Source organism: Accipiter gentilis, chromosome 37 (assembly GCF_929443795.1).
Source record: "Accipiter gentilis chromosome 37, bAccGen1.1, whole genome shotgun sequence".
NCBI classification, from domain to species: domain Eukaryota; kingdom Metazoa; phylum Chordata; class Aves; order Accipitriformes; family Accipitridae; genus Astur; species Astur gentilis.
In genome coordinates this window covers 336,031-355,333 of record NC_064916.1, presented here as the reverse complement: position 1 = coordinate 355,333, position 19,303 = coordinate 336,031, and the positions used below count along the sequence as shown (strand labels likewise).

General features: G+C 63.7%; 2 protein-coding genes and 1 long non-coding RNA gene across 3 annotated transcripts in view; all 3 read right to left on the bottom strand.

Moving 5' to 3' along the window:
• Nucleotides 1–1,539, bottom strand: part of LOC126035132 (uncharacterized) — a 5,952-nt gene extending 4,413 nt beyond the window's left edge. Inside the window, exons 1-2 of the mRNA XM_049793222.1 lie at nt 1,527–1,539; nt 574–810 (exon numbers count right to left, since the gene is read on the bottom strand). Coding sequence (XP_049649179.1) covers nt 574–810; nt 1,527–1,539 — 250 coding nt within the window. The remainder of the gene's footprint in view (nt 1–573; nt 811–1,526) is intronic.
• A 469-nt stretch (nt 1,540–2,008) lies between these two features.
• Nucleotides 2,009–18,967, bottom strand: PPP2R1A (protein phosphatase 2 scaffold subunit Aalpha). Its single transcript, XM_049793291.1, has 15 exons — nt 18,802–18,967; nt 16,850–16,940; nt 16,619–16,719; nt 15,003–15,235; nt 13,483–13,630; nt 13,217–13,372; nt 11,712–11,826; nt 10,221–10,291; nt 9,416–9,550; nt 8,843–9,016; nt 7,341–7,401; nt 6,313–6,467; nt 4,909–5,051; nt 2,764–2,855; nt 2,009–2,098 (listed from the first exon to the last, which is right to left on the bottom strand). Exons 1-15 carry the CDS (start codon nt 18,877–18,879, stop codon nt 2,082–2,084), a joined length of 1,770 nt encoding a protein of 589 aa, XP_049649248.1. The 5' UTR covers nt 18,880–18,967; the 3' UTR covers nt 2,009–2,081.
• LOC126035155 (uncharacterized) lies at nt 10,791–11,633 on the bottom strand. The gene is made up of 3 exons (XR_007504849.1): nt 11,412–11,633; nt 11,299–11,348; nt 10,791–11,256 (listed from the first exon to the last, which is right to left on the bottom strand). It is a non-coding gene; the product is annotated as an uncharacterized LOC126035155 (long non-coding RNA).
• Nucleotides 18,968–19,303: the final 336 nt, after the last annotated feature.

Sequence of the window (19,303 nt, the reverse complement as noted above, 5' to 3'; positions counted from 1 at the left end):
CCTTAACCCCGCCCCCAGCTCCACCCCCACCCCGAATCTCCACCCCACCCGAAGCCCCGCCCCCTCCCGAAGCCCCGCCCACCCTCCTGTCTCCGCCCCCTTCCGCCTCCTTCTCCCTCGGCCACCGCCGCCGCCCGCCGGGGGCCGGGCTCTGCCCCGAGTCCGACATCGAGGAAAAAAAAAAAAAACAAAACCAAAAAAACCCCCAAAAATCCTCCGGGGGGGGAGAGTTAAAAAGGATCCCGAGGACCCTATAGGGGCCTATAGGGGCCGGCAGGAGCTATAGGGGCCGCCGCCGAGGAGCCGCCGCCATTTTGCTTTCCCTGAGGTAAAAGTAGGCCCGGCGGGGCGGGGCGGCTCTGAGAAGCGGCCGGGGGGGGGGGGGTTTATGAGGCGGGAGAGGGGCTATAAGGGCCGGGGGGAGGGGCTATAGGGGCCGGGGGAGGGGCTATAGGGGGCGGGGGGGTGTGTATAAGGGGCGAGGAGGGGCCTATAGGTACGGCGGAGGGTTACAAGGGGGATCTGCGCATGCGCGGGGCGGAGGGAGACGTGAAGGGAGGGAGCGGTTGCTACGGCAACGCGCGCTTTTATTTTCCCGCCGCTTGCTGGGATTGGTTGGGAAGGCGGCGCATGCGCAGGGCGCGTCTCCGGTCTCCTCCTCCCCCGCATTGCGCATGCGCGGGGCTGTAAAGGGGCGGTGGTGGAGCACGTGACCACAGCTGCGGCCAATCGGAGAGCGGGATCCCAGGTAGGGGCCGGCCAATCGCAGCAGCCGAACGGGGGGGGGGGCGGGGGAGAGGGCGACGCCATCTTGGAGGGGGCGGGAAGGAAAAAAGTCCCCGCCCCCGGAAGCACCTATAGGCCCCCCCAGCACCCCTATAGGCCCCCCCCAGCACCCCTATAGACCCCCCCAGGACCCCCATAACTCCCCCCGGAGCCCCTATAGCCCCCCCAGATCCCCTATAGCCCCCACAACCCCCCCCAGCACCCCTATAGACCCCCCCCAAACCACCTATAGAGCCCCCCAGGTCCCCTATAGAGCCCCCCAGGTCCCCTATAGACCCCCCCTTAAGCCCCATAACTCCCCCAGGACCCCTATAGACCACCTCAGGACCCCTATAGGCCTCCCTGGACACCCAGAAAACCCTCCCAGCCCCCCTATAGACCCCCCCAACCCCTATAGCCCCCCCAGGACACCCATAACCCCCTCCCAGCCCCCCCTATAGACCCCCCCAGCTCCTCCCAAAAAAACCCACGACCCCTACAGACCCCCCAAGGACCGCTATAACCCCCCCCAAATCCCTATAGACCCCCCCCAGACCCCTATAACCCGCCCTGCAATCCCTATAGCCCCCCCAGGACCCCCATAAACCCCCCCCCCAAACCCCCTATAGACACCCCTATAAACCCCCCCCCCCCAACCCCTATGGCCCCCCAAGACCCCCATAACCCCCCTAAGACCCCCCTAACCCTCCCCAAACCCCCTATAGACCCCCCATAGCCACCCCCCAACCCCTATAACCTACCCAGGACCCCCATAACCCCCCAGACCCCTACAGACCCCTATAGACCCCCCCACAACCCCTATAGCCCCCCCAGAGGACCCCCATAACCCCCCCAGAGCCCTATACACCCCCCCCACAACCCCAATAGCCCCCCCAGAGCCCTATAGACCCCCCCCCACAACCCCTATAGCCCCCCCCAGAGGACCCCTATAAGCCCCCCAGACCCCTATAGATCCCCCCAGACCCCTATGGACCCCCCCCCAACCCCTCTAGCCCCCCCAGAGGACCCCTATAGACCCCCTGGTCCCCTATAGCCCCCCATAGGGGACCCCAGACCTGCCTGGGGGGGGGGGTAGGGGGTGTCGTGTCGTCCCGTTCCCCCCCCCCCCCCCCCCCAAATAAAGCCGAGGCCACCCGAGCGGTTTATTACCGGCGAAACTCATTATAATTAATTAATTAACGGGGGGGAGGGGGGTGACACCCCCCGGGGTGGGGGTGGGGCGGGGGGGTGACACCGCGGGGGGGGGGGAGGGGAGACGGCGCCGTCGGTCGCATGCGGGGACGAGGGACGGGGGGTCAGGCCAGCGCCAGCACTGGGGGGGGGGGGACGGGGGGGGGACACGTCAGTGTCACCGTCACCGGGGGATCCCCCGGCCCCCCCCCGGCCCCAAAGCGCCCCCCCAAGGCCCCACGGGTCCTCCCAGTGTCCCCAGTCTGCCCCAGTGTCCCCCCAGTGTCCCCAGTGTCCTCCCAGTATCCCCCATATCCCCCAGTCACCCCCCCAGTATCCCCAATCTCCCCTCCCAGTATCCCCAGTACCCCCCCCAGTGTCCCCCCTCACCCCCCCAGTGTCCCCAGTGTCCCCCCAGTATCTCTAATCTCCCCCCCAGTGTCCCCCCAGTATCCCCCATCTCCCCCCAGTGTCCCTGCCACCCTCCCAGTGTCCCCCCAGTGTCCCCCATCTCCCCCCAGTGTCCCTCCCAGTGTCCCCCCAGTATCCCCCATCGCCCTCCCAGTATCTCTAATCTCCCCCCCAGTGTCCCCAGTGTCCCCCCAGTGTCCCCCATCTCCCTCTCCCAGTGTCCCCAGTGTCCCTCCCAGTGTCCCCCCAGTATCCCCCATCTCCCCCCAGTGTCCCTGCCATCCTCCCACTGTCCCCAGTGTCCCCCCCAGTATCCCCCATCTCCCCCCAGTGTCCCCCACCACCCTTCCAGTGTCCCCCATCCCCCCTCCCAGTATCCCCAGTGCCCCCCCTGACCGGTGAGCGCCTCCTGCGCGAAATACTTGACGTCGACGTCCTGGTCCTGCGTCAACTTCTCCAGCACCGGCTTCACCTCGTTCTGCAGCGTCCTGGGGGGGGGGACGGACACACGGACACGGGACGGACACACGGACACGGGGGGGGGAACACACGGACACGGGGGGACACGGACACGGGGGGACACGGGGCTTAGCGGGGCAAGGAACGGGGGCGGGCACGCTTGCGCTGGGTGTACTGGGAGCGCTGGGCATACTGGGAGCGCTGGGCGCAACGGTCGCGCCCGGGGGGTGCTGGGCGTACTGGTTGTACTGGGGAGGCTGGGAGTGCTGGCTGTACGGGGGTGCGCTGGGTACACTGGGTGTAATGGTTGTACTGGGTGTAGTGGTGGTGCTGGGTGTCCTGCGTGCGCTGGGTGTAACAGTTGTACTGGGCGCGATGCCCTGCGCTGCGGGTCCTGGCTGTACTGGGTGTACTGGGTGCGCTGCACACGATGCCTGCACTGTGGGTCCCAGCTGTACTGGGTATACTGGGCGCAATGCCTGCACTGGGTGTCCTGGCTGTACTGGGTGCACTGGGCATGATGCCAGTACTCCATGTCCTGGCTGTACTGGGTGTGCTGTGCGCAATGCCTGCACCGTGTCCCCCGGCTGTACTGGGTGTGCTGTGCACAATACCTGCACTGCATGTCCTGGCTGTACTGGGTATACTGGCTGTACTGGGTGTCCTCCACATGATGCCTGCACCGTGTGTCCTGGCTGTACTGGGTACACTGGGCGTGCTGCGCACAATGCCTGCACTGTGTGTTGCAGCTGTACTGGCTGTACTGGGTGTTCTGGCTGTACTGGGGGCACTGCACACGATGCCTGCACTGTGGGTCCCAGCTGTACTGGGTATACTGGGTGTACTGGGTGTGCTGCACATGGTGCCAGCACCGTGTCCCCTGGCTGTACTGGGTGCACTGGGTGTGCTGCACACAATGCCTGCACCGTGTCCCCTGGCTGTACTGGACATACTGGGTGTACTGGGTGTGCTGCACATGGTGCCAGCACCGTGTCCCCTGGCTGTACTGGGTGCACTGGGTGTGCTGCACACAATGCCTGCACCATGTCCCCTGGCTGTACTGGTTGTACTGGGTGCACTGGGTGCGCTGCACACGATGCCTGCACTGGGTGTCCTGGCTGTACTGGGCATGATGCCAGTACTCCATGTCCTGGCTGTACTGGGTGCACTGGGTACACTGGATGTGCTGTGCACAATGCCTGCACTGCATGTCCTGGCTGCACTGGGTATACTGGCTGTACCGTGTGTCCTGGCTGTACTGGGTACACTGGGCGTGCTGCACACAATGCCTGCACTGTGTGTCCTGGCTGTACTGGGTATACTGGCTGTACTGGGTGTCCTGTGCATGATGCCTGCAGTGTGTGTTGCTGCTGTACTGGGTGCACTGGGTGTACTGCACACAATGCCTGCACTGTGGCCCCTGGCTGTACTGGGTGCACTGGGTGTACTGGGTGTGCTGCACAATGCCTGCACTGCGTGTCCTGGCTGTACTGGGTATACTGGGTGTCCTGCGCATGATGCCCACACTGTGTGTCCCAGCTGTACTGGATGCACTGGGCGTACTGGGTGCACTGCACACAGTGCCTGCACTGTGTGTTGCAGTTGTACTGGGCGCGCTGGGTGCACTGCGCACAATGCCTGCACCGTGTCCCCTGGCCGTACTGGGTATACTGGCTGTACTGGGTATACTGTGCACAACGCCTGCACCGTGTCCCCTGGCTGTACTAGGTGCACTGGGTATACTGGCCATACTGGGTATACTGTGCACAATGCCTGCACCGTGTCCCCCGGCTGTACTGGGTGCACTGGGTACACTGGGTGTACTGCGCACAATGCCTGCACTGTGTCCCCTGGCTGTACTGGGTATACTGGCCGTACTGCGTACAGCGCACACGATGCCTGCACCGTGTCCCCCGGCCGTACTGGTTGCACTTCCACTGGGTATACCGGGTGTGCTGCGCACGACGCCCGCACCGGTGGCGATACCCGCGCCGCGCACGCCGCAGGCACCGTAAGGGCGGCTCGCGGCGGGTGCGCTCTAGGTACACGGGGCGTGGCGGGGCGCGGCGGGGCGCGGCCTACCCGCTGTCGAGGATGGGCCCGATGCGCTGCAGGGACTTGGCGACGTTGAAGCGGACGTTGGCGACGGCGTCGGCCGCCATGCGCAGCACCGTCGGCAGCATCTGCTTCGTCGTGATCTCCTGCCCGCACACCTCCGACAGCACCTGCCCCAAAAACGCCGCCGGGGGGGTGTTTGGGGGGCACCCACGGGTTTTGGGGGGCACCCAGGGGGTTTAGGGGGCACCCAGGGGGTCAGGGGGGGCACCCAGGGGGTTTCGAGGGGACCCAGGGGTTCAAAGGGGGGGACCCACGGGGGTTTGGGGGTGCACCCAGGGGTTTTGGGGGGCACCCAGGGGTTTTGGGGGGGGGGCACTAAGGGGGTTTAGGGGGTACCCAGGATTTCGGGGGGGCACCCACGGGTTTTGGGGGGCACCCAGGGGGTTTAGGGGGCACCCAGGATTTCAGGGGTGACCCAGGGGTTCAGGGGGAGGGACCCAGGGGGTTTTGGGGGGCACCCAGGGGTTTTGGGGGGGGGCACGCAGGGGGTTTAGGGGGCACCCAGGGGTTTTGGGGAGGGCACCCAGGGGGTTTAGGGGGGACCCAGGGGTTCAAAGGGGGCACCCAGGATTTTGGGGGGGTCACCCAGGGGGTTTAGCGGGCACCCAGGGGGTTTAGGGGAGCACCCAGGGGTTTGGGGGGCACCCAGGGGGTTTTGGGGGGGCACCCAGGCAACTGGGGAATACAGTATAGGGAGGGGATTTGGGGGGGCACCCAAGGGGTTTTGGGGGGGTTAGGAGGTTGGGGGGGCACCCAGGGGTTGGGGGGGCACCCAAGTGTTGGGGGGGGGCACCCAATTGTCAAGGGGGGGGGCACCCGGGGGGTTTTGGGGGGAAATCAGGGGGTTTTGGGGCACCCAGGCAACTGGGGAATACAGTATAGGGAGGGGATTTGGGGGGGCACCCAAGGGGTTTTGGGGGGGTTAGGAGGTTGGGGGGGGGCACCCAGGGGTCTGGGGTGGCACCCAGGTGTTGGGGGGGCACCCAGTTGTCAAGGGGGGGGGCACCCAGTGGGTTTTGGGGGGAAATCAGGGGGTTTTGGGGCACCCAGGCAACTGGGGAATACAGTATAGGGAGGGGATTTGGGGGTTTTGGGGGGGCACCCAAGGGGTTTTGGGGGGGTTAGGAGGTTGGGGGGGCACCCAGGGGTTGGGGGGGCACCCAGGTGTTGGGGGGGGCACCCAATTGTCAAGGGGGGAGGCACCCAGTGGGTTTTGGGGGGAAATCAGGGGGTTTTGGGGCACCCAGGGGTGGGGGAAAGGTGGTATACGGAGGGGATTTGGGGGGGGCACCCAAGGGGTGGGGGGGCACCCAGGTGTCTGGGGGGGGGGCACCCAAATTTATTTTTTTTTTTGGGGGGGGCCCTCACGTTGATGCAGAAGAGCGTGGTCATGCGGTGTAGGTAGTTGGGGTCGGCCGCCATGGCCAGCACCTTGGGGACGATGGTGCCCTGGGCCCAATCCTGCCCGAACCGCTCCACCAGTTTGCGGAGGTTACTGGTGGCCGCCTCGCGGATGGCGTAAACTGGGAGGAAACCAGTTACACCAGTTAGGGCCGGAAATAGGGGATGGAAATACGGAGCTCGGAGGGACCGATAACTCCCAGGAATGTCCCGTCTCAAACTCACCAGATCCCAGTACGATGCTGGGAACACCCCCAAGGTCCCAGTAACCCCCTCTGGCTCCCAGTAAGGCCCCCCAACGGCTCCCAGTAACCCCCTCTGGCTCCCAGTAACCCCCAAGATCCCAGTAACCCCCTCTGGCTCCCAGTAAGGCCCCCCAAGGGCTCCCAGTAACCCCCTCTGGCTCCCAGTAACCCCCAAGATCCCAGTAACCCCCTCTGGCTCCCAGTAAGGCCTCCCAAGGGCTCCCAGTAAGGCCCCCCAACGGCTCCCAGTAACCCCGTCTGGCTCCCAGTAACCCCCTCGATCCCAGTAACCCCCTCTGGCTCCCAGTAAGGCCCCCCAAGGGCTCCCAGTAACCCCCTCTGGCTCCCAGTAACCCCCAAGATCCCAGTAACCCCTTCTGGCTCCCAGTAAGGCCCCCCAAGGGCTCCCAGTAACCCCCTCTGGCTCCCAGTAAGGCCCCCCAAGGGCTCCCAGTAACCCCCTCTGGCTCCCAGTAAGGCCCCCCAAGGGCTCCCAGTAACCCCCTCTGGCTCCCAGTAAGGCCCACCAAGGTCCCAGTAACCCCCTCTGGCTCCCAGTAAGGCCCCCCAGGATCCCAGTAACCCCCTCTGCCTCCCAGTAAGGCCCCCCAAGGGCTCCCAGTAACCCCCTCTGCCTCCCAGTAAGGCCCCCCAAGGGCTCCCAGTAACCCCCAGCAACCCCTCTAGGGCCTCCCAGTAACCCCAGCAGGCCTCCCAGTAACTCCCAGTAACCCCCAGTGCCCGGCTCACCGTGGTCGACCAGCCAGGCCATGCAGAGCGAGTTCAGCTTCTCGTCAAAGAACTCCACGCCCTGGGAGAGGGAACACCAGTATAAACCAGTATGAACCAGTAACCTCCCAGTATGAGCCAGGACCCTCCTAATACGGACCGGTACCCTCGCAAGAGGAACCAGTATGGCCCAGTCCTCTCCCAGTCCCTCCCAGTGCCCCCACAGAAGGCTACACCATCCTCCCAGTCCCTCCCAGTGCCCCCCCAGAAGGCCATAATGCCCTCCCAGTGCTTCCCAGTCCCTCCCAGTGCCCCCATAGCAGGCCATAACCCCCTCCCAGTGCTTCCCAGTCTCTCCCAGTACCCCCATAGCAGGCCATAACGCCCTCCCAGTGCTTCCCAGTCTCTCCTGGTGGCTCCATCGAAGCCCATAACCCCCTCCCAGTGCTTCCCAGTCTCTCCCAGTGCCCCCATAGCAGGCCGTAACCCCCTCCCAGTGCTTCCCAGTCCTTCCCAGTGACCCCATAGCAGGCCATAACTCCCTCCCAGTGCTTCCCAGTCCCTCCCAGTGCCCCCATAGAAGGCCATAACTCCCTCCCAGTGCTTCCCAGTCCCTCCCAGTGCCTCCATAGCAGGCTGTAACTCTCTCCCAGTGCTTCCCAGTCTCTCCCAGTGCCCCCATAGCAGGCCATAACGCCCTCCCAGTGCTTCCCAGTCTCTCCCAGTGCCCCCATAGCAGGCCGTAACTCCCTCCCAGTGCTTCCCAGTCTCTCCCAGTGCCCCCATAGCAGGCCGTAACTCCCTCCCAGTGCTTCCCAGTCTCTCCCAGTGCCCCCATAGAAGGCCATAACTCCCTCCCAGTGCTTCCCAGTCTCTCCCAGTGCCCTCATAGCAGGCCATAACCCCCTCCCAGTGCTTCCCAGTCCCTCCATAGCAGGCCGTAACTCCCTCCCAGTGCTTCCCAGTCTCTCCCAGTGCCCCCCCAGCAGGCCATAACGCCCTCCCAGTGCTTCCCAGTCTCTCCCAGTGCCCCCATAGCAGGCCGTAACTCCCTCCCAGTCCTTCCCAGTCTCTCCCAGTGCCCCCATAGAAGGCCATAACTTCCTCCCAGTGCTTCCCAGTCTCTCCCAGTGCCCCCATAGCAGGCCATAACCCCCTCCCAGTGCTTCCCAGTCTCTCCCAGTGCCCCCACCAAAGGCCGTAACCCCCTCCCAGTGCTTCCCAGTCCCTCCCAGTGCCCCCATAGCAGGCCGTAACTCCCTCCCAGTGCTTCCCAGTCTCTCCCAGTGCCGCCATAGCAGGCCATAACCCCCTCCCAGTGCTTCCCAGTCTCTCCCAGTGCCCCCACCAAAGGCCGTAACCCCCTCCCAGTGCTTCCCAGTCCCTCCCAGTGCCCCCATAGCAGGCTGTAACTCCCTCCCAGTGCTTCCCAGTCCCTCCCAGCCCCGCCCCCAGAAGGCCATAACGCCCTCCCAGTGCTTCCCAGTCCCTCCCAGTGCTTCCCAGTGCCTCCCAGTGCTCACCAGCTGGCCGGCCAGCAGGGGCATGTACTCGATGATGGCCAGACGGACGCGCCACTTGGCGTCCTCGGCCAGTTCGACGATGGCGGGCAGGAGGGACTGGGAAAGCTGCCGGATCCCGATCACCTCGTTAACGCAATCCAGGTTGGAGATGATGTTGAGACGGACTTCGGGACACTGTGGGGACAAAGGGGGTAGGTGACATTTTGGGGGGTGGGTGACATTTTGGGGGGTGGGGGGTGACACTTTGGGGTGGCATCTGGGGGCGTCGGCGAGGTACTGGGAAGGAATCTATGGGGTGGTGGCACCTACGGCGCGGTGGCATCTATGGGGTGGTGGCATCTATGGGGTGGTGGCACCTACGGGGGGGTGGTGGCAGTTCCCCACGTGTCCCCAAACGTCCCCAACTGTCCCCCCCCCATCACCGCGGTGGGGCTACCTCCAAGGTGTCCCCATCGTGGTGGCACCATCCCTGAGCCCCTCGACCAGGGCGAGGCGTGTCACCGCGGTCCCCAAAACATCCTCAACCCAAAAATGGGTCCCCAAATAATATCCCCCCCCCAAAAGCGTCCCCACCTCGTCCTTGAGCTGCGCGAGGAAGAGGGGCAGCAGATGCTCCACCGTGTTGTCCTTTCCGAGGATGGGGGACAGGCCCATGATGACGGACGCCAGCGCCGATTTCACGTGTTGATTGGCGTCCGACACCAGCTCCTGGGGACACCGTGGGGACACCGTGGGGTGGGACACCCGTGGGGGTCCCCTGGGGTTGGGGGGGGGTGCTCTGAGGTGATCCTGAGGTGTCCTCGTGATGTCCCACCACCCCAGAAGGTCCCCAGGGGTGTCCCCATGACGTCCCCCCACCCCAGAAGGTCCCTCAGGGGTGTCCCCGTGACGTCCCCCCACCCCAAAAGATCCCTCAGGGGTGTCCCCGTGATGTCCCACCACCCCAAAAGATCCCCAACGGTGTCCCCCCCTTATGTCCCCCCACCCCAGAAGGTCCCTCAGGGGTGTCCCCGTGATGTCCCCCCACCCCAAAAGATCCCTCAGGGGTGTCCCCGTGATGTCCCACCACCCCAAAAGATCCCCAACGGTGTCCCCCTTATGTCCCCCCACCCCAAAAGACCCCCAGGGGTGTCCCCGTGATGTCCCCTCACCCCAGAAGGTCCCTCAGGGGTGTCCCCGTGATGTCCCCCCACCCCAAGGAGTCCCCACCTTGAGGCAAAGCAAGACCTAACCCACGATGTCACCGTCACCGTGCCCCCCACGACGTCCCCCCCTCCGCCCCAGGGTGTCCCTGTGGTGTCTCCCCAACCCCGTGGTGTCCCCCCAAACCCCATGGTGTCCCCCCAAACCCCATGGTGTCCCCCCAAACGTCCCTTACCTTGATGCAGGGCAGGATCTGGCCCATGATGACGGCCTCCCGGCAGTCTGGGGACAGGTTCTCGCAGAACTCTGGTGGGGGGGGACACACAGAGGGTGGCATCGGTTGGGGATGTGGGGACACCGGGAGTGGCCTCGGGGACATGGGGGACTCCAGGGATCGTCCTTGAGGACCTGGGGACCACCCTTGGGGACCTGAGGACTCCAAGGACCGTCCCTGGGGACACGAGGGACCCCCAGAACCATCCTTGGGGACGTGGGGGCCATCCCTGGAGACACAAGGGTCATCCTTGGGGACCTGGGGATGGTCCTTGGGGACACAGGGACGTAGGAATGGACTTTGGGGACTGGGAACCATCTTTGGGGACAGAGGGACCTAGGGATGGATCTTGAGGACCACCCTTGGGGACATGGGGGTCTCCAGGGACCATCCTTGGGGACGCAGGGACCTAGGGATGGACCTTGGGGACCTGGGGACCATCCTTGGGGACCTGGGGATGGTTCTTGGGGACGCAAGGACAATCCTTGGGGTGATGGGGACCAAGGGATGGACCTTGGGGACACGATGACCATCCTTGGAGACATAGGGACCTAGGAATAGACCTTGAGGATGTGGGGACCATCCCTAGGAACACTGGGACCATCCTTGTGGACGTGGGGACCTAGGGATGGACCTCGGGGACACAGAGACCATCCTTGGGGACCTGGAGATGGTTCTTGGGGACGCAAGGACCATCCTTGGGGTGATGGGGACATGGAGACCTAGGAATGGATCTTGGGACCCTCCTTGGGGACACAGGGAACTAGGGACGGACCTTGGGGACACGGGGACCTAGGAATGAACCTTGAGGACCTGGGGACCATCTTTGGGGACCTGGGGCCCATCCTTGGGGACACGGGGACCTAGGGATGGACCTTGGGGACACAGAGACCATCCATGAGGACCACCTTTGGGGACCTGGGGACCTACAAATGGACCTTGAGGATGTGGGGCCCATCCTTGGGGACACGGGGACCTAGGGATGGACCTTGACGACCTGGGGACCATCCTTGGGGACACGGGGACCATCCGTGGGGACACGGGGACCTAGGGATGGACCTTGGGGACACAGAGACCATCCATGGGGACCTAGGAATGGACCTCGAGGCCCTGGGGACCATCCTTGGGGACACGGGGACCATCCTTGGGGACATGGGGACCTAGGGACGGACCTTGGGGACACAGAGACCATCCTTGGGGACCTGGGGACCATCTTTGGGGACCTACGAATGGACCTTGAGGATGTGGGGACCATCTTTGGGGACACGGGGACCATCCGTGGGGACACGAAGGTCTCCAGGAACCCTCCTTCTTGCCCATCTCTGGTGAGCCAGCGACCCAGGACCCGTCTCTGAGGACACGGGGACCTGGGGACCACCCGGCGAGCGGGCAGGGGGGGACACCCAAGCATTCGGGAGGGGTGGGTGGGGTGAGGGTGTGGCCCCAGCTGACCTTTGACCTTGTGGGAGGCGGCCGCCCGCACCTCGGCCTCACAGTCCTTCATGAGGCTCTGGAAGGCCCCCACCAGGTCGGTCTTGGTGATTTCGGGGCCCACGGCTCGTTGTAGCTGGAAGACGGCGGGGGGGGGGTCAGAGGTCAAAAAAAGTCCCCAACTGTCCCCAAGGGCATCCCAAATCATCCCCCTCCCCAAAAGTGTCCTCACGTGTCCCCAAACACCCCCAAATCTGTCCCAAAACATCCCTGGGGGGGGCCCCCCAATGTTGCAAACCACCCCCAAAGTGTGTCCCCCAAAATATCCCTCCAAAACGTCCTCCAAATGTGTCCCCAAACACCCCCAAATGTGTCCCCAAAGTGTGTCCCCTAAAATATCCCTCCAAAACATCCCCAAACGCCCCTAAATGTGTCCTTAAAGTGTCCCCCAAGTGTGTCCCCCCAAATCTCTCCAAAACATCCCCAAACACCCCCAAACGTGTCCCTAAATGTCCCCAAACGTGTCCCCAAAGTGTCCCCAAAAACATCCCTCCAAAACATCCCCAAACGCCCCTAAGTGTGTCCCCCAAAATCTCTCCAAAACATCCCCAAACACCCCCAAATGTGTCCCCAAACACCCCCAAATGTGTCCCCTAAAATATCCCTCCAAAACATCCCCAAACGCCCCTAAATGTGTCCTTAAAGTGTCCCCCAAGTGTGTCCCCCCAAATCTCTCCAAAACATCCCCAAACACCCCCAAACGTGTCCCTAAATGTCCCCAAACGTGTCCCCAAAGTGTCCCCAAAAACATCCCTCCAAAACATCCCCAAACGCCCCTAAGTGTGTCCCCCAAAATCTCTCCAAAACATCCCCAAACACCCCCAAATGTGTCCCCAAACACCCCCAAATGTGTCCCCCAAAATATCCCTCCAAAACATCCCCAAACACCCCCAAACGTGTCCCTAAATGTCCCCAAACATCCCCAAATGTGTCCCCAAAGTGTGTCCCCCAAAATCTCTCCAAAACATCCCCAAACAGCCCCAAACGTGTCCCTAAATGTCCCCAAACGTGTCCCTAAATGTGTCCCCAAAGTGTGTCCCCCAAAATCTCTCCAAAACATCCCCAAACACCCCCAAACGTGTCCCTAAACGTCCCCAAACGTGTCCCTAAATGTCCCCAAACGTGTCCCTAAATGTGTCCCCAAAGTGTGTCCCCCAAAATCTCTCCAAAACATCCCCAAACACCCCCAAACGTGTCCCTAAATGTCCCCAAACGTGTCCCTAAATGTCCCCAAACACCCCCAAATGTGTCCCCAAAGTGTGTCCCCCAAACACCCCCAAATGTGTCCCCAAACACCCCCAAATGTGTCCCCAAAGTGTGTCCCCCAAAATATTCCTCCAACACATCCCCAAACGCGTCCCCAGACGTCCCCAACTGCCGCCAAAGCGCGTCCCCCAAAACGTCCCCGGGAACATCCCCAAACCCCCCCAAACTCGTCCCCGAACCCCCCCCAAAAGCGTCCCCACCTCGGTAAACTTATCGGCCACCATGTACCGGACGCGCCAGGATTTGTCCTCGGCCGCCTGCCGCAGCGTCGGCATCACCAGCCCCTCCAGCTCCTCCTGCGGCAGCAACTGGGCGATGCTGACGCACGCTTCCACCGCCAAAAGCCGAACCGAATCCTACCGGGAAAAAAAAAACAAAAACAAAAACAAAGGGAAACCCACGCGTCCGGAAAAGGGGGAACCCAGATGTTCAGGGATCCCGACATCCGGGTTCCCTCGTTTAATACCTGCTCGTCGGACGCCAGGTTGGAGAACATGGGGATGATCTCGCTCTTGACGTGCTCGAGTTCCAAAACTTTGGCAAATTCTCCCAGTTTGGAGGCGGCGGCACGACGGACCATGGGGGTGTCGTCCGAACAGAGGTTCCGGAAATATCTGGGGATGTGGGGATGATCTTTGGGGACATCCCGAGACCCTTGGGGACATCCCGAGACCCTTGGGGACATCCTGATGCACCTGGGGATGCGCTACGGGGTCTGCTGGACCACGCTGCGAAGCCGAAAAAGGGGCCACGGGGCCAACTTGGGCGCCCTGGGCTGACCTACAGCGGCTTGAGGGCCACCAAGGACGGGTTGGGGCCACCAAGGTTGGCTCGGGGACACCAGGGATGGGTTGGGGACACCAAGGATGCCTCGGGGACAACGTGGAGTCCTTGGGGACAACGTGGAGTCCTTGGGGACGGGCTACGGGGTCTCCTTGACCATACCATGAGCCAAAAAACGGGCCATGTGGTCAACCTGGGCACCCTGGACTGACCTACAGCGGCTTGAGGGCCACCAAGGACGGGTTGGGGCCACCAAGGTGGGCTCGGGGACACCAGGGATGGGTTGGGGACACTGGGGACGTGCTGTGGGGTCTGCCGGACCAGGCCACGAGGCCAAAATTGGGTCACGGGGCCAACGTGGAGACCCCCAGCTGACGTAGAATGTGTTGAGGAACGTCAAGGATGGGTTGGGGCCACTCAAAGATGCCTCGGGGCCACCGAGGTTCGCACGGGGACGACGCGGACATCTTGGGGACGTGCCGTGAGGTCACCACAACCCCACCAATGAGCCCAGTAACAGGCTGAGGAGCCAACCTGAAGACCCCAGGGCCAACCCAAAGCAGACCAAGTGCCACCAAGGTTGCCGTAGGGCCACCAGAGATGGCTTAGGGCCATCAAGACCTGCTTGGGGCCACCAGGGATGGCTTGGGGACAATAGGGACACCTCGGCGACATGTCACAGGGTCACCACGACCGAACCACGAGCCCAGTTGACAGACCGAGGGGCTGAGATGAAGACCCCAGGGCCAACCTGGAACTGATTTAGAGCCGCCGTAGTTGGCGCGTGGCCACCAGGACCAGCTTGGGGCCACCAACGATGGCTCGAGGCCACCAAGGATGGCTTGGGGACAACAGAGACACCTTGGGAACACCACCGCAGGCCGAGATGAAGACCCCAGGGCCAACCTGGAACTGATTTAGAGCCACCGTAGTCGGCGCGTGGCCACCAGGACCAGCTCGGGGCCACCAAGGATGGCTCGGGGCCACCAAGGATGGCTCGGGGCCACCGCAGACACCTTGGGAACGCCACCACGGGGTCACCGCAACCGCACCGTGAACAAAACGACAGGCCAAAGAGCCGACGCGAAGACCCCGGGGCCAACCCAAACCGAACCCGAGTCCCACCCAAGCTCCCGCGGGGGCCACCAAGGATGACTTGGGGACAACGGGGGCCACCTCGAGGCCACCGCGGAGGTCACTCACTGTCGCAGCTCGGCCTTGACGGGGCTGGAGACGCGTGGGTAACAGACGCTGAAGAGGCCACAAGCGGAGGTGCGGGAGGTGAACCAGTCGCCCCCCGCCAGGCGCTTCACCAAGGGGACGAAGTGACCTTCTAGGTCGGGTGGGGCGTGTTCGTGGGACACGGCCCGCAGGGACTCCACCGCCTTGTCCCGAACCACTGTCTCCTCCACTGTGGCCAGGCTTTCCAGGGGGGGCTGTAAGGGGGGGCGACAGGGGGACACGGGGTCACCCTTAAACTGCGAGACCCCCCGACAAGGTCGTTCGTGTCCCCAACGTCCACCCGACCGACCCAACGTCCACCCGACCGACCCAACGTCCCTCTTGAGGACCCCAAGATCCTCTCAGGGAGTTGGGGGGGGACTTCAGGAGGTGACGCCCCCAAATCCTGACACCCTCCCGAGGTCCCTCAGGTCCCCAACGTCCCCCTACAAGGAGCCAACGTCCACCCAACCCATCCGACGTCCACCCAACCAACCCGACGTTCACCCAACCAACCCGACGTTCTCCTGAAGAGTCCAACATCCCCCCAAAATCACTTCAATGTCCCCCTTGAAGACCCCAAGGTCCCCTCAGGGAGTCGGGGGGGGTTCCAGGAGGTGACCCCCCCAAATCCTGACGCCCTCCCAAGGTCCCTCAGGTCCCCAACACCCCCCTACAAGGAACCCAACATTCATCCAACCAACTCAACGTCCACCCAACCAACTCAATGTTCACCCAACCAACCCAATGTCCCCCTTGAGGACCCCAAGGTGCCCTCAGGGAGTCGGGGGGGTTCCAGGAGGTGACCCCCCCAAATCCTGACGCCCTCCCAAGGCCCCTCAGGTCCCCAACGTCCCCCTACAAGGAACCCAACACTCATCCAACCAACTCAACGTCCACCCAACCAACCCGATGTTCACCCAACCAACCCAATGTCCCCCTTGAGGACCCCAAGGTGCCCTCAGGGAGTCGGGGGGGGTTCCAGGAGGTGACCCCCCCAAATCCTGACGCCCTCCCAAGGCCCCTCAGGTCCCCAACGTCCCCCTACAAGGAACCCAACATTCATCCAACCAACTCAACGTCCACCCAACCAACCCGATGTTCACCCAACCAACCCAATGTCCCCCTTGAGGACCCCAAGGTCCCCTCAGGGAGTCGGGGGGGGTTCCTGGAGGTGACCCCCCCAAATCCTGACGCCCTCCCAAGGTCCCTCAGGTCCCCAACGTCCCCCTACAAGGAACCCAATGTCCACCCAACCAACCCAACACCAACCCAACTAACCCAACGTTCTCCTGAAGAGTCCGACATCCCCCCAAAATCACTTCAATGTCCCCCTTGAAGACCCCAAGGTCCCCTCAGGGAGTCGGTGGGGTTCCAGGAGGTGACCCCCCCAAATCCTGACGCCCTCCCAAGGTCCCTCAGGTCCTCAACGTCCCCCTACAAGGGACCCAACGTCCACCCAACCGCCTCAACGTCAATCCAGCCGACCCCATGTCCACCCAACTGACCCCAAGGTCCCACCACGGAGCCCCAGGTGGCCCTGGGTGGGGGGGGGACGGGACACCCAGGGGTCCGGGGAGGGTGTGGGTGGTCCGTACCAGGAGGCAGTGGACAAACTCCGGTCCCCCGACCAAGGCGGTGAAGGTGCCGAGCTGCTCCGCCAACGCCAGCAGCACCTCATCCTCATCGTAGATGGTGTCTGTAACGAGAAAGACGACGCGTGTCAGCCCCCCCCCCCAGGGCTATCAATCACCTCCCCAAGCCCCACCCACCTGGTACCACCCCTCAAAAACCTGGGGAACACCCCCCCCCGGACCCCCCCCCCTTACCGGTGAGGAAGGGCAGGAGCTCGCTGCGGGTGCGTTCCACGCCCAGCGCCAGGGCGATGGTCGACAGCTTCTTGATGCTGTTGAGGCGGAGCTGGAAGAAGGGGGACGGAGGACAAAAAGGGTGAGGAATTGCCCCCCACCCCCCAGGGGCAAAATGGGACCCCTGGGGGGGGGGGGGAAAGCTACCCCCCCTGGGGCAAACAAGCACCCCTCCAGGGGTAAAAATCCATTCTCTGGGGTAGATAACTTCTCACCACGGTAAATAAAGCCCATCCTGGGGGGCAGATTTCGGCCCCCTGGGGACAAAATGGCCACCACGGGGTCAAATAACACCCCCCCAAGGAAAAATACCCACCCCAGGGGCAATAAAGCCCCTCCTGGGAAGGTATCTCAGCCCCCTGGGGACAAAATGGCCGCCCTGAGGCCAAATAAACCCCCTCCAAGGGCAAATACCCCACCCAGGGGCAAATAAGGCCCCTCCTGGGGGGGTATCTCAGCCCCCTGGGGACAAAATGGCCGCCATGAGGCCAAATAAAGCCCCTCCAGGGGCAAATAACCCCCCCAGGGGCAAATAAAGCCCCTCCTGGGGGGGTATCTCAGCCCCCTGGGGACAAAATGGCCGCCATGAGGCCAAATAAAGCCCCTCCAGGGGCAAATAACCCCCCCAGAGGCAAATAAAGCCCCTCCTGGGGGGGTATCTCAGCCCTCTGGGGACAAAATGGCCGCCATGAGGCCAAATAAAGCCCCTCCAGGGGCAAATAACCCCCCCAGGGGCAAATAAAGCCCCTCCTGGGGGGGTATCTCAGCCCCCTGGGGACAAAATGGCCGCCATGAGTCCAAATAAACCCCCTCCAGGGGCAAATACCCCCCTAGGGGCAAATAAAGCCCCTCCTGGGGGGGTATTTCAGCCCCCTGGGGACAAAATGGCCGCCATGAGGCCAAATAAAGCCCCTCCAGGGGCAAATAACCCCCCCAGAGGCAAATAAAGCCCCTCCTGGGGGGGTATCTCAGCCCTCTGGGGACAAAATGGCCGCCATGAGGCCAAATAAAGCCCCTCCAGGGGCAAATAACCCCCCCAGGGGCAAATAAAGCCCCTCCTGGGGGGGTATTTCAGCCCCCTGGGGACAAAATGGCCGCCATGAGGGCAAATAAAGCCCCCCCCAGGGGTAAATACCCCCCCAGGGGCAAATAAGGCCCCTCCTGGGGGGGTATTTCAGCCCCCTGGGGACAAAATGGCCGCCATGGGGTCTAAAAAGCCCCTCCAGGGGCAAATAAAACTCCTTCCGGGGAAGGCCACACCCCCCGCCCCGCTTCAACCAATCAAGAGCCTCGTCTCACAGCTCCGCAGCGCCGCCGCGGCAGAGAGAAACCCCCCCATTGGCTCCGCAGCCTCTCCCCGCCCCCTCCCCCCCTACGCCGTGATACGCTTCCCCAACCAGCCCTTCGGCACCGCCCACGCCGAGCGCCACCCAATGGCGGCCGCCGCCGGGCCGCTCTCCCGCTCCCATTGGCCGCCGCGTGGTGGTGGTGGGAGGGGCGGGGGCCAATCAGGAAAGCCGCGCTGCCCCCACCGATAGGGGGCGCCAAGGTGATTGGGGGGGGACAGGACGACACACAGGATTCCCCTTAAGGCCTCCCGGACCAATCAGAAGCCCCCTGTCAAAAATGAATGGGGCCCGCCACCCAATCAGAGAGCGCGTTTCATCGCAAACACCGGCGGGAAAGAGGGCGAGGAGGAGCGCCCCCCTCATTCTGTAACGCCGCTCCCCATTAGTCCGCGCCTGAGCGGGTAAGGGGGGGGGAGAAGGCGGCCTCAACCAATCAGAGCCGCCGTTTCATAGCTGCGCGCCGCCATTAGGGGTAGGAGCGGAGCCGCCGGCGGGTGATGGCGGCCGGGCCCGGAGGCCGAGGCCGGGGCAGAGGGAGCGGAGCCGGAATCCGGTAACCGGTACCTGCACGTCCTCGTTCCGGAGCTCGTCGATGAGGACGGCGATAGGGTAAAGCGAATCGTCGCCGTCCGCCGCCGCCATTTTCTTCTTCTTCTTCTTCTTCTTCTCCTCCGCAGCCGCCGCCGCCGCCGCCGCCCCGGCTCTGAGGGGCGGCACGGGGTCGCCCGCCCCGCTCTTGCAGGGTCTGCCGAACGCTCATTGGCCGGCGCTACCCCAAAGCCCGCCTCCCCGCTCTCCCCATTGGTCCAGCGTCCCCGGGGAGCCCCGCCTCTCCCCGCCAGCCCCGCCCCCCTGCGGCCGGCTCGGCCCCCGCCCCCTTCTCGCCGTCTGATTGGACGGCGCCCCTGATTGACGGCGCGGAGGGGCGGGGCCACGCGTTGCTCGGCAACGCGCCGCCGCCGCCGCCGCCGGCGATGCTGGGGCCAAACTGGGAGCTACTGGGGCCAAACTGGGAGCCGCTGGGAACCCCCCACCGGCCATACTGGGGCCTGCTGGGTGATACTGG

Coding starts and splice junctions, on each gene's coding strand:
- PPP2R1A (XM_049793291.1), bottom strand. CDS start 18,879: ATGGCGGCGGCGGACGGCGACGATTCGCTTTACCCTATCGCCGTCCTC. Junction 16,941..18,801: donor TCCGGAACGAGGACGTGCAG/GTACCGGTTACC, acceptor CCCTTCTTCCAG/CTCCGCCTCAACAGCATCAA. Junction 16,720..16,849: donor GCTCCTGCCCTTCCTCACCG/GTAAGGGGGGGG, acceptor TTCTCGTTACAG/ACACCATCTACGATGAGGAT.